General features: G+C 37.3%; 1 protein-coding gene across 1 annotated transcript; it reads right to left on the reverse strand.

The window, feature by feature from the left end:
- Positions 1 to 5,388: 5,388 nt before the first annotated feature.
- On the reverse strand, positions 5,389 to 14,816 carry LOC120520649 (polymeric immunoglobulin receptor-like; the record flags this gene model as incomplete). The annotated part of the gene is made up of 3 exons (XM_039742862.1): positions 14,498 to 14,816; positions 13,865 to 14,200; positions 5,389 to 5,450 (listed from the first exon to the last, which is right to left on the reverse strand). Coding segments are annotated over exons 1-3 (684 nt in total), but the record flags the coding sequence as incomplete, so codon positions are not given.
- Between the last annotated feature and the right edge of the window lie 487 nt (positions 14,817 to 15,303).

Genomic DNA, 15,303 nt, shown 5'->3' on the forward strand with positions numbered 1-15,303 from the left:
CTTTCTTGATTCTGTGGGTGGTGATGCATGGCAGTTCTTAGTTGGTGGAGCGATTTGGCTGGTTATTTCCAAAAACAAACGAGACTCCCGCCTGCTAAATAGTTACACGACCCAACAGCAGTCGGCGTCCAAATTCTTAGAGGGACAAGTGGCTTTCAGCCACGTGAGATTGAGCATTAACAGGTTTGTGATGCACTTGTATGTCCGGTTCTGCATGCGCGCTACACTGAATGGATCAACGTGTGTCTACCCGGCGTGGGTAAGCCGTTGAACCCCATTCGTGATGGAGACCGTGGCTTCCAAATGTTCCCCGCGAACGAGAAATTCCCAGTACGTGCGGGTCATACGCTCACACTGATTACGTCCCTACCCTTTGTAAAGCCCTCCCCATGGTCGGGTGACTTGGTGGATTATATATAAAAAAAAAGCAGCCGGAACTGCAAAGAACAATGAAAAATCAATGTGGAAACCGACTGAGGCGGTGTTTGGAAAATTAACAGTCAACGTGACTCACAGGTGCGTGTGGACTGTACACAGACGAAAGCGACTCAGGTAGGGAGTTGGGGCGGGCACATAAGTGGGCAGTGCGTACTGAACTTCAACCCCGTCCTTCGCTTTGGAAGGAGAAAGCGCGACGGCGCTCCTCCGGTTTTCAGTCACGGACAATTGTATGTTGGTTCGTAGCGTGCATTGTTGCAATGTTACTTTTCTTGGTGGTTTATTAAATTACGGATTTTTCAAATGTTTATTTTTTCCTCTGTGCTTAAAAATCATTTAAAAGCGGCCTGATTATGCGGCGTATGCTACGCCGCGGGTTGGCTAGTATTTAATATTTACAATCTTTGAATAACTGTGCCTTAAACATGTCACCTTATTAACTAATTTCTTCTACTACATGTAGGTCAGACATTTCATTTTGTGCTTCATATTTTAAGCTTCTCTTACTATATACTATATAAGTTAAACTTTCAGTCTGTGATAAAGATGCAGATAGCATATACAGAATATGCCAGTGCTTTCAAATTATTAAATGTCTCGACCACTTGAAAGAGTATTGAGAACAGGGCCTTTCAATACAATTTCCAGATAATCAGTGGTAGTCATCTCTAGATAAAATACGTTCTTCTTCAATTTGTGTGAAACAAAATATAACAGGTTAAAACTTAAATCACACAAATCTTTCTCAGCACATACCATATCAAGATGTATCTGAGTCAAGACACTAATTGTGTGTAACTCAGCCTGGCATCTGCTTCACTGAGTCACATGTTTTGTGTTTTGCGAATGTTGCCTGATCATGCCTTACTGAAATAAAATATGTGCCTGTCTATCAGGCAGTCTGTGATCACCATAATCCCTGATTCCACTAACAACATAGTTTTGGGTAACATCTAACATGACATTATTGCCTAATAAACTAATTTGTTAGCTTACACTACATAGCTCGCATGCTATCTTATTTTACTCAAATGCAAGATAAGGTGGCCCAGCATTACAACTTTTTTCATAGACTTCAATGATTCTAGTGTTAAACCATATCTTATTATCAGCTCATTGTTATTATCTTTCTTCTTACGTATTTTTTGAACTAACTGAAATGATCTGAAATGATATTAATATTTGAAAAGCTCTGCAAATTTCTTCCATTTCTGATTAATGAGGATCATAAGAGTTTTACTGACAAATGACTGCCATGGCCACTTCTTTCTTCACTGCATATTATCAATATACAGTCTTTTATTTTTTTTTAGAAAATTCCAGTAGCAATTCTCCCTTTTCATTTCATTGTCCATCTCAATGCTGTCCATCACATCCTCAATCCCATGTTATCCTCACATCCTGAAATCTCACATTAACTTCATATCCCCTGGTTTGCAATCCAGCAAAGTGCCTGATAGTCATTAGCCTGAATAAAGAAGACATACTGACTACCGGTTCCTCCACGGTCATAAAAAATGGAAATTAAGTGATGCTGAAAAGGATGAAGAAAGAAATCTAACTTGATTGGATGATGACCAGTATGAAAAGGCACCATAGTCTTGGGGACTAGGGGTTTTGGAATTAAATGTGCTACAGAGTCCCATGCTGCCGCTTTGTGGACTAGGAATGGCATTTCAATGCTGAAAGATATGAGACACTGAAACAGAAACCCAGCAAAGTGAAGCATGACATTACTGACCTCTGCAAAGAAGGATGAAGTGGATGTGGAGAGGTGAAAAACTGGTAATTGATTTGTTCTAGAAATGGTAAGCATGACAAAGAAGTAGAAATGTTACCAAGTAAAATGACACAGAATGCATTGATGCAATATAGTTGTGTGAATGAGCAAGTAACGTATACCAAAGTCTGAGGATACCCAAGAAATATGTGTTAGTAGTGTAGGAGTAGCAGTGTATGCACCAACAACATCTCACAGCATTGAGGAAATAGAGACATTTTGTAATACACCAAAAGAAGTACTGTCAAAGGTTAAGAAAAGTGACTTCAACATCATATTTGGAGACTGGAATGCAAAGATAAGAATCAGTAATGTTGGAATTTTTAAGAAGAAGGAAAATACTAAATATAAGTTTATTGACCATCATATGATTATCAGACATACCTTCTGATGAAAATCTGGAATTAGTGGCAGCTCAATACACAGCTCCTAATATGTAATATATACAGTACATATATACATGTATATATACATATACATAGTATGTTTTCTATTGTACAGCCATTTCCTGAATTAAACTGTAAAATCTTTGAGCAGTACATGACTTGTAACTGGCCTAAATCATTAGGAAAACAGAGATAGGCTTACACACTCATATTTAAATAATTAATTTTTCAATATTTAATTTTTACTCAATTAACTGTGAATGATGCCCATTTGCTTATTTGGAGACAGAAGTGTTATAAATTTAACATCTCTTCATCCACTGTGAATTTTAAGAATTTTACTTTAACATGGCCTTTTCATAACTTCACTTTAACTTAATCTTGATACTCTGTATGTTCAATTCATTATAATAACTATTCATGGTGGCTCTAAAATCCGTACTGACCCCTACTCTCTTTTCTGTTTCTTTTTCCGGTTTCTTTGTGGTGGTGGCCTGCGCCACCTCCACCTACTCAAAGCTTCATGATACTCCAACAATGATGGAAGGATTAAAAGCCAGAAGTCTACGTGACCATCATCATCAAGTCCTTCTGTGAGAACCCTAAATACAAAGAAGACTGTTTCATTTATGTTAGGTAGAATGCCCAGAGGGGACTGGCTGGTCTCATGGTCTGGAATCCTTGCAGATTTTCTTTTTTTCTCCAGCTGGAGTTTTTTTTTTTTCTGTCCACCCTAGACCTTACTCTTATTCTATGTTAATTAATGTTGTTTTATTTTATTACTGTGTCTTTTATTTTTCTGTTCTTCATTATGTAAAGCACTTTGAGCTACATTTGTTTGTATGAAAATGTGCTATATAAATAAATGTTGTTGTTGTTAGGAGACACTCTTCACCTCCTACACCTACTGACTTATTAAAGACGTCACTGTAAACAGGGCAGAATAATTTAAATTTCTTGGCACAACTATCACTCACGGTCTCAACTGGGATTAAAATAAAACCACTCTTACCAAGAAAGCTCAGTAGCTTATATTTTTTCTTCAGACTAAAAAAGTTTAACTTGTCCCATTCAGTGCTGATAAGGTTTCATCATCATTAAAATAATCCTCACTTTGGCAAAGCATCTGCTGACTTGAAACATAAACTGCAGTGTGTTAAGCGGACAACAGAAAAGATCGTAGGCCTGAAACTGGACTCCATTAAGGTCCTGTATACATTACAGGTCAGGAAATGTGCTGGAAATATAATCATAGTCTACACTCACCTGGGCAATCATCTCTTTCAGTTATTACCACAGCGGAAACATTATCAGTCTCACTAAAGGAAAGAAGTGCTAGACATTTAAACATTCTGCAGTCAGTTTGGTTCAACACAGTCTCTGATTCATCTTTGCCGTTTCCAGATCCATCCAGTCTAAATTATATATATATATATATATATATATATATATATATATATATATATATATATATATATATATCCATCCATCCATTTTATATATATATACTGTATATATGTATAAAATATCGTATATATACACAATATATATAAATATTATATATATATATATATACTTTGTATATATATATATAGTGCCCTCCACGATTATTGGCACCCCTGGTTAAAATGTGTTGTTAAGCTTCCAATAAATTCTTTTTTTTCCCAAAAAATATAGACTCACAACACAAAAAAGACAAAAATCCAACCTTTAACTAAAGTACATTTATTCATTGGGAAAAAAATCCCACATTAAGAAATACATATTTTACATGAAATCATTTGTGCTACAATTATTGGCACCCCTAACAATTCCTATAAAATAAATGTAATTGAAGCACTTAATTTCTAGTTTATTTTTTAAAGTTGATCAGAGTAAATTGGAACTTAGTAATTAATGACTTCCTTTGTCCCTGGGGTATAAATATGATGTGACACAGAGTCCTATTGCTCTTAGCCACTCTTCAACATGGGAAAGACAAGAGAACATGCTGTTCAAGTAAGGCAGATGTGCGTCGACCTTCATAAGTCAGGTAATGGCTACAAGAAAATAGCTCCTCGCCTAAACCCACCTGTATCTACAGCCAGAGGAATAATAAAGAAGTGTAAAATGACAGGAACAGTGACAAATAAGGCTGGATGAGGACCCAAGTTTATCTTGCCACCACACACAGTGAGAAGGATGGTAAGAGAAGTAAAACATTCTCCAGAGCTCACTATTAGAGAACTGCACCAAAGAATTGTATCTTGGGGGTCACAAAGTCTCCATGACAACCATAAGACGCTATCTCCATGCCAACAAGCTGTTTGGGAAACATGCAAGGAAAAAGCATTTTCTCACCTATAATCACAAATGTACACGTCTGTAGTTTGCTAAGCAGTGCTGGGTTTCAGCTGGGACTGTGTGTTTTGGTCAGATGAGACTAAAATAATTGAGCTTTCTGGCAACAAATATTCTAAGTGGGTCTGGCGTGAATCCAAGAATGAGTATGAGGAAAAACACCTCATGCCCACTGTAAAGTATGGTGGAGGATATGTGGTGCTGTATGGCTGTTTCTGTTCCAAAGGCCCTGGGAACCTTGTTAGGGTGCTTGGCATCATGATCTCCTTTAAATACCAGTACATTTTAAATCAAAATTTGGATGCCTCTGCCAGAAAGCTGAAGATGGGTCGTCACTGGGACTTCTAGCACGATAATGTCCCTAAACACATGGCAAAATCTACACAAAAATGGCTCAGCAGACACAAAATCAAGTTCCTTCTATGGTCATCTCAGTCCCCAGACCTCAACCCCATTGAAAACCTGCGGGGTGGCTGAAGAGGAGAGGACCCAGGACTCTGGACAATCTAAAAAAATTGTGCAAAAAGGAATGGTCAAAAATCCATGTCTCTGTATTTTCTAACCTTGTGAAATGTTATAGAAGAAGATTAAGTACTTTCTTGTTGGCAAAAGGGGGTTGTACGAAATATTAACAGCAGGGGTGCCAATAATTGTGGCACACATGATTTAATTTAAAAAACGTATTTCTTAATGTGGGATTTATTTTCCCAATGAATAGATGTACTTCAATTAAAGGTTAGATTTTTCTCTTTTTTGTGTTGGGAGCCTATATTTTTTGGGAAAACAAAGAATATATTAGAATCTTAAGAACATATCCTAACCAGGGGTGGCAATAATTGTGGAGGGCGCTGATATATATATATATATATATATATATATATACACATATATATATATATATATACATATATATATATATATATACTAATAAAAGGCAAAGCCCTCACTCACTCACTCACTCACTGACTCACTCACTCACTCACTCACTCACTCACTGACTCATCACTAATTCTCCAACTTGCCGTGTAGGTAGAAGGCTGAAATTTGGCAGGCTTATTCCTTACAGCTTACTTACAAAAGTTGGGCAGGTTTCATTTCGAAATTCTATGCATAAGGGTCATAACTGGAAGCTATTTTTCCCCATATAATGTAATGGAGTCTTGAGTTGGAGATGGCCTGGGGGGAGTTTCGTGTGACATCATCACGCCTCCTACGTAAGTACGTAGAGAACAAGGAAGAACTCCAAGCACAAAACGCCATTTCACAATTGAGAAGGCAGAAAACATTATGAAGCAAATGATGCATATGCGGAAACAAAGCACGGCGTGAACCGTAAGTTTATATTAAATTAAGTTCATAGACAGGCTGCCACTAGCGTTTGTAATTTAGTGCCTGCCCATATAAGGCCGTCCATCAGCGGCAATCCAATACAAACACTGCCGGTAAATGTTCACGGGTGAAGGACTGTGCTTATGCAGAGGAAGATGAGATGGTCAGGGTGGTGTTTGGCACAAACTCATTGAAACTGCGAGAGAAACTTTTAAGTGCCGGGTCTTAGCTGACATTACACGAGATGGCACCAGTACAGCTGGGAACCTTCGATGCAAGAACACCAAGCGGCTCACGTGAACTGGACGCAATGCGCAGACAAAAGCAACAGTTCCAAAGAGTGCTGAACAAAAACCGAATTACACAATTGAGAAGGCAGCAAAAAAATATGAAGCGTCTTATACATACAATCATATTCATAAGTGCAGCTACTGAGGAAACAAAGCACACGGTGGAAAAAGTGAATGTCCTGCTAAAGGAAGACAGTGTAAAAAAAACCCGTGCATGCAGTTTGTCACATCACAGATAAAAAGGAAGACGAGCTGTTTATTGATGCAGTAAGGAACTAATCGATGAATGAAACCTCTTATCTTTACAACGATTGACAAACACGGAATGTAACTTGAACACATCCTACAAATACGAGCCTGATTGAAAGAAATAATGATAATCAAATCCTTGATGACAGCAACATTCAATAACACTCACAAAACAATTACTGTATATTGACAATCATGTTACGTTATTTTTAAAATGTTCCCTTTTCTTTTTCATAACTTCTACTTCTCCACTGCGATACACGGGTATATATATAAATGTATATATATACCCCGATCTACAATACATACTTTAGCATAGACAAGCGGTGGCAATTGTAGAGTCTTAGCCTCTAACGCCGACATTCGAGGTTCGATCCCGAGAGGGATGTACTGACTATGTACGCTACCGATTCATTTTACCTTCCCATCTCCTTGGTTTGGGACGTATGAAAAATATTAGGTTAACGCAGAATCATGTTACGTTATTTTTAAAATTTTCCCTTTCTTAGCACAAGCACAGCTGAGAAGCTTGATGCATGTACTCCATAACGCGTTAAAAAATAACGCATTTAATCACACTTTCAATTCCAAGCAAACGGGAACTTTTGTCAATGCATGATTTCCTGGTACATCCATTACACTGATGCACACATCACAGCTACAAAAATGTTAGAGTCGGAATAAAGCGCGTTCCTACGATTGATCATTTCGACTAATCGAGCGAAGCCTTGATAAAAGCATGGTTTTGTGCACACTGAAAAGCAAGCAAAATTAGATGCATTACAGAAAGCGGACTTTGTGGCTCTTACTGGGGATCATTGGACTTCCGTGACCGTTAGTAATTCTAAATACATCTAATTACAAAATGTTCAATGATCACACTGTTTTAGCCTAATGTACAAAATAATTTTGGCTAATGTTACTCAGAGTTTAAAGAGTAAGCTGGTCAAATTACCTTTTATGTTTCTGACTTATTTTTTTAAGAAGAAAAACTGCACTTTATGGTGAAATTTTGGTTATTATTATTTAAAGACAATACTATTCTGAAAATGTACTTAAAGTACTTAAACTACCACTTTATTTTTAAGTCTGCCCAATTTTAACCAGGGATGATATTTTTGTTTCTGTTTTGAATTCAAATGCAGTTTAAAAGCTTTTTTCAGAAATTAAAACAGCTTCAGTTTACAATATTCATGTCCATGTCTATTATTTGATTCTGTCGCCCACTAAAACCGTTTTAAATTAAAAAAAAAACATTTGCGATTTGGGGCAAATTTACGTGCGATTACATACGATTAATCAAGATTAATTCTTACACAGCCTCTAATTAATTGGATTAATTTTTTCAATCGAGTCCCACCCCTAATATATATATATATGTAGATATATATATGTAGATTTGTATATATATGTGTATATACAGTATATATGTAGATATGTATATGTTGTATATACAGTATGTATATATGTGTGTGTGTATATATATACAGTAAGTGTATACTGTATATGTATATATATGTATGTGTGTATATGTATATATATATATATATATATATATATATATATATATATATATGTATACCAGCAACACTCATGACAATGACAAAACAATTACATTGTCAATCATGTTACGTTATTATTAAAATGTTTCCTTTTCTTTTTACTTCTCCGCTGCCAATCGCAGGTATTTTGCTATATATATTTATATATAATATAAATAGATAGATATGACAACAACACTCATATCAATGACAAAACAATTACATTAACAATCATCTTACGTTATTTTTAAAATGTTTGCTTTTCTTTTTCATAACTTCTTTAACACACTACTTCTCTGCTGCGAAGCGCGGGTATTCTGCTAGTATATATATATATAGCAAAATACCCGCGCTTCGCAGCGGAGAAGAAGTGTGTTAAAGAAACAATGAAAAAGAAAAGGAAACATTTTGAAAATAACGTAACATGATTGTCAATGTAATTGTTTTGTCACTGTTGTGAGTGATGAGTGTTGTTGTCATATATATATATTTACACACACACATAAACATATATATATATACATATCTATACATATACACATATATACATACATATATATCTACATATATACACATACATATACATACACACATACATACATACACACACATATATACACACAAATACATATATATATATACATACACACACACATATATAAACATATATATACATATACATACATATCTACATATATACACACACAGCTATTTCATTATCAGTGCAATACGCTGCTTGTTAAAATGGATAACTCCCGCTCTTACGTGCAAGTCTGCGTGGATATTATGAACTATCGTATTTGTTCAAGTTCTATTTAAATTTTAAATAGAAGTAATTTTTATTTAGTCGACAGAAATATCTTTGGTAGGAATGGTAAAAACAGACAGGAATATTATTCCTGAATAAATCAACTCAAACCTTAAACAACTTATAATATTTTGCTCTCCATTAAAATATATCCTGTCTAAATTATACAAGTTAGAAATAAAGTAAACATTAAAAGAACAAACATTCAAATTTCTTTACTCTTATGTAATTTTATATAAAAAATAAACTTAGATTTTAAATATCCCAAAAGATTTTGCTCTCCATAAAAGTATATCCTGTCAAAATTATACAAATTCAAATATGAACATGCTGCATAACAAAACCTGGAAATATAAATAAAATGTGTTCCTTTCAGCAATAACAAATCAAATCATTCAGTTGTCTTTGCTCATATGTCATTTTAGAGCTGGACGCCTGGCATCTTTTTGGCAACAAGTTCGTTTCTGTTTGGTGTGAGGTTCTGTGTTGTGGAGATTCTCAGGATGGATTGCAGGTGCTCATCAGTGAGGCGACTCCTGTGTGCTGTTTTGTTAGTCTTTATCACTGAGAAGTGCTTCTCACACAGATATGTGCTACCAAACATGCACAAGGTTCAAGCCGAATGTAGACAGACTTTTTTTGTTCTTCAAAGTCACCAAAGCGCCGTGCAAACTCAGTGCGCTCAGTTTATCAGCAAAGTGCGTATTTGGGAACACCATAGTGACGACTTGGTTTAACATTACTTGGCAACAGGGAGAGAGGGGAAAGTTGCACTGGTGCATTTGTGTCTCCCATAAAAGCAGCTTCACTTGAAATCACTTTGTGATTGTGCACGGGTAAAAACGTCCGCTGAAGTGTCAGATTCTTATTTAATTATTCTGCTTTCTGTATCTTCTGCATTGCATTCAGGTTACCCTGATGTTTTGTCTCGTAGTGCCGTCTTAGATTAAATTCTGTAATTACAGCCACATTAGCTCCACAAATGAGACACACGGGTTCAGTAAACATATACTCAGCCTCCCATCGCTTTTAAAGGCTCTATTTTCAGAATGAACTTTCTCTCCAGCATCGTGTGAGCTAGCTTCGCAATAACTTGCAGCATCATAAGCTAGACTTGATTAACGCGGTAAGTGTTTGGCAAGGCAGCTGAAGCGCTGCATTATGGGATCTGTAGTTTATTGTGTTACCAGCGCTTCATATACCTGGGCCATTAATAACAATAATACAGTTTATAAAATGATCTCGCAGGCCGGATATAATTACACGCCGGGCCGGATGTGGCCCGTGGCCCTTGAGTTTGACAAATATGGACTAAATAGAACTTGAAAAGATATATTTTTGAAATGTGATCGCAATTCAGATAGAGTTGACGCGCACTACAGCCTGCATCCTCCCCTCGCTCTTACTTTTTTACCGTTCATCTAATGAATACACTGAGTATGGCTTTACCAAAACAATCATGAATAAATGAATAATATCGAATAAAGTATCCATTATTCGAGTATGTAGATCGGAATATATATATACATATATATATACCCGCGTATCTCTGCACTGCGTCAGTTCACGTGAGCCACTCGGTGTACATGCATCGAAGGTTCCCAGCTGTGCTGGTGCTATCTCGTGCTATGTCCGTGGCTGTATTTAATGTTACCTTAGTCCTGGCACTTAAAACTTTCTCTCGCAGTTTCGCTGAGTTTGTGTCAAACACCACCCTGACCATCTCATCTTCCTCTCCATAAGCACAGTCCTTCACCCGTGAATATTTAGTGGCAGTTTGCTATTGGATTGCCGCTGACGGACAGCCTTATATGGGCAGGTACTAAATTACAAACGCCAGCGGCAGCCTGTCTATGAACATAATTTAAAGTGTAGGTTTACATCGTGCTTTGCTTCCGAAGTAGCAGAACTCATGAACATGGTTGTATATGTCACTCGCTCGCTTCTTATTGTTTCGCTGCCTTCTCAATTATATAATGCATGTTTTCTTCAGCGCTTTTGGAGGTCTTCCTGGTTTTCTATGTACTGCGTGATTACGTGGGAGGCGTGATGATGTCACACGAAACTCCACCCCCACGGCGTTCAAGCTCATCTCCATTACAGTAAATGGAGAAAAACAGCTTTCAGTTATGACCATTACGCGTAGAATTTCGATATAAAACCTGCCCAACTTTTGTAAGGAAGCTGTAAGGAATGAACCTGCCAAATTTCAGCCTTCCACCCACACGGGAAGTTGGAGAATTAGTGATGAGTCAGTGAGTGAGTGAGGGCTTTGCCTTTTATTAGTATATATATATATATATATATATATATATATATATATATATATATATGCCCTGCGGTTTCTACACCCTGGGTTTGTTTCCTGCCTTGCATCCTATGTTGGCTGGGATAGTGGGTTGATATAGTGGGTTGGATAATGAATAGATGGATGGGTATATATTTATACAGAATATGTATATATACTGTGACAGATGTCCGGGGACATTGCCCAACTGGGATGCCGGGAGATGGAAAGGACCAGAAGAGGGGCAGTATTTTCGTCGGAACATGAGAGGGCAGCTTTACTGGGTTGCATGGGGGCCATGGAGCCGGGATGCTCCACCCTGTGGAAGAACATGGCCACCGCCAGGGGGGGCCTTGACAGCTCCAGAACGGTGGTCAACAGCACTTCCGCCACAACAGGAAGTGCTGTCAGAAGAGGAGCTGAATCGGCATGCAGCACTTCCATCACTCCCAGAAGTGTTGCCGCATGCTAATCAAGAAGCACCTGACGCACTTCCGGGTGCTGTATAAAGGAGGTCACCACACTCCAATCGGGACAAGAGTCGGGAGGGAGAAGACAGGAGTCTGAGGAGGAGGAGAAAGTGGCTGAAGAATTAGAGAGAGAGAGAGAGAGAAGCATAGAAAGAGACTAAGTTGGCCGGTTGTGGCACTGTGCAGTGTTGTGTTTAATAAAAGTGTGTGTATTCGAGACATTCAGTGTCTGTCTGTCTGTGGCAGGGCGGGCGTCTCACAAACAGGCAGACACGTTCATGTCACCCAACACACTTTAATTTACCATATTTACAAGTGCCACACAACCCCAAGTCCCCAAAGTCCTGGCCCTTTTATAATCCCTCGGATGTGCTCCAGGTGTGTTCCGGCAATCTTCCACCGTCATACCCCAGTGTGGTGGAAGTGCTGGTTGCATCCCCGGAAGCACTCCGGGTGTCCCTGCTCCTCTTCCTCCCAGCAATAATAATAATAATAATGTGGTGGAAGTGCTGAGGTCCAGGGCTCCAAAGGCATAGGGGCACCCCCTGGTGGTGACCACGGGCCCCTACAGGGTTGAGCTTCAAAACTCTGTACCCATGGCCCCCAAAGGTACCAGGGCGGTCACCCCCAAATGGGCTGGGAAAGGCATAAGCCGTCCTCTGGTCCTCCTGTGCATCCCGGCTGGGTCGTCCCCCCAGTCATCTCCGACAACATATACATATATCGTATATGTGTGTGTTGTGCATTTCTTTTACTACTGCAAATAATAATGTTTTGATGGTGTCATGTATTGTATATTATGTTATATAACTCAATGTATTTTGTTATTTGTTTTAATGTGATAGCAAGGGAAAATCCTAACAATTATGTTGATTGGAAATAAAGTTCAAGTTCAAAATCTCAATGCTGTGAACTTATTGTGATTCTGTCCCCCACAGTAAAAGGAAATCTGTAATCATACTAGGTTTTGCATTGTCAACAAATTGAATATACATAGAACCAAAAAAACAACTTTGTTTTTAGATCTCTATATATGAAAAATATAGGTTCTGCAAAGCTTTGTGTCTTTATGTCAAACAAAGAGTAAAACAGACTTTGCAATAACTCTAGAAAATTAAGCCAAAGGATCCCATAAATAAAGTGCAAACCAGGTCCTTTTTCCAAAACAAACATAAGCAAAGACTAGGCCAACATAATCAAGCCTTTGTTACGTTCATCTATTCATCCATTTCCTAATATGCTTATTTAATTTAGGATTACTCAAATAAATTGTGAGAAATGCGAATTTAAAATAAACTCATAAATAAAATACAGGATATTTTGGGAAGTTAATGATACTGATAATTTATCTAAATCATTGACATCACCATTTTACTCAATAATCAGCATATTGTTTAACATGATTTCCTTTAGTGTGCTTCATTGTATCATCTCTAAGAAAATAAAATTTCCACTGTTTTGATAGAACAGTAATTTTTTAAAAATGTTGTGTTGCAATGTTTCACCAAAATGACTTCAATGTCAGATATAAATCATGGTAGGCTTTGCTTATCTCCTCTGTTTTCCTTTGACTTCAGATGTTGTTAATTTGTTTTATTTGAATTTCCACTCATTTCTTGTTTATTTTAGTGTCTATCGGTATACTATGAGGATAATTGTCAAACACTTGCCCACCCATGGATGTCTTAGCTTTGTGGTTCACTAATGTCCCATTGATAAGTTCATTAACTGCACTGTTTTATCTGAACCAGATGCCAGCTTCTACTTTGTCAGACTTGAAAATGCAGAAAATTAAATCCTTAAGAAAACCATTTAATCATGAAATATTTTATTTAAACCATCAACACAAAATGAATTCTCAATTAACTTCTATTTTAATTAACATTTCCATATTTCATTTTAAACTGTCTCTTATTACAGGAATTAACACACTAAAGTCCCCTTACCTTTGACGTGGACATATACTGAAGTAGTTTCATCACGGAATGATCCATCAGTCAGTAAAGTATGTTCAATTCCACATTGGTACAGCCCCTCATCCTCTTTCTTTAGTTCCTTCATTATCACAGTAAACTCTTTAGATGATTTATTGTCACTTATAGATTTTCTCTCTTTTTCTGAGTTATAGTTTGTTGTGACCAGTTCACTGCACCTAAATATGTCTTCTTTGCACCAGTACTTTTTGTGATCTCTGTAATCTTCACTGTAAAGACACACAATGCTCACAGAGCTCCCAATCTTTCCAGTTACCCGCTTGGGTCCTACCAAGCTCTCCACAGCACCTAAAACAAACAGACAAAAAACAATGTGGCTTGCTCATACAATAAATTACGTATTTCATATGTGATGATTTACTTTCTGTAGTTGAAATTAAAAATCAAATAAAAACTGTGAAATTAAATGGAGTTTCTGTTCATCTCTTAGACGTACATTTCTTTGTTCAGATGCATCTACAGGTACACATATCAGATGTAATGTGGTATCTTCATCCTGTTTTAAGCAACATCAAGACTTTTTTCTGTTTTACTTTAACGTTTATGTGAGAGAAGATGCCTCTTTAAAGAACAACCTTTCCTTACCTGTCACAGTGAGATATACAGGGTGAGTCTCATCAAAGTTGATTGCTTTTATCCCACAATGATACCAGCCTGTATCATCCTTCATGAGGGAGCGCATTGTCACAGTGATCTTTCTTCCTGATCTGTCATCTTTGATTGACATCCTCATATGTTTCTGAGAGTTGTCAGTGCTGACCAGAGGGTAGCATGTAGATGTTAACGTCTTACACCAGAACTTCTCTGCCTGCTCGTACCTCTTATCATATGGACACTCCACAGTGACGGACTTTCCCACCAAACCTTTCATTATCTCTGGACCAGACAGGTGGCCCTCAGCTCCTGTAACAAACACAAAAGTGGCTGTGTGGTCTGATCTTCCTGTTTTTTCCTTGCTTTCATTTTTGGTTTTATTTTATTCATATAGTTATTTTAATTTGGAACATTAGCAAATGTAAATATACATTCATTAAAAAAACAGAATTTATGTTTGACAAAACCAGCACAAACATCCTGTGCACATGACAGACAAAGACAAAATAAATGTGTTTAGTTTAAAAACATCTGATGTACACTCTGTGGCCATTTTGTTACCCCTGTTTGTTAACCAAAATAGCCTGCTTTTCTAAACAGTCAATCACTTGTATGCGATTTAAAGTAGATGACTTGCAGACATAGTTTTTGTTCAAGAGGCTTACTCATAGCTCAACCAAACATTAGAACAGCTAAGACACGCAAAATGAACAAACTTAGTTTGATTATTAGTGTCATACATGGCAGCTCCAGCATTTCAGAAAGTGCTGCCTTCTTTGGGTTTCACGCACTGCAGT

The sequence above is a fragment of the Polypterus senegalus genome, unplaced genomic scaffold, assembly GCF_016835505.1.
Source record: "Polypterus senegalus isolate Bchr_013 unplaced genomic scaffold, ASM1683550v1 scaffold_4299, whole genome shotgun sequence".
NCBI lineage: Eukaryota > Metazoa > Chordata > Cladistia > Polypteriformes > Polypteridae > Polypterus > Polypterus senegalus.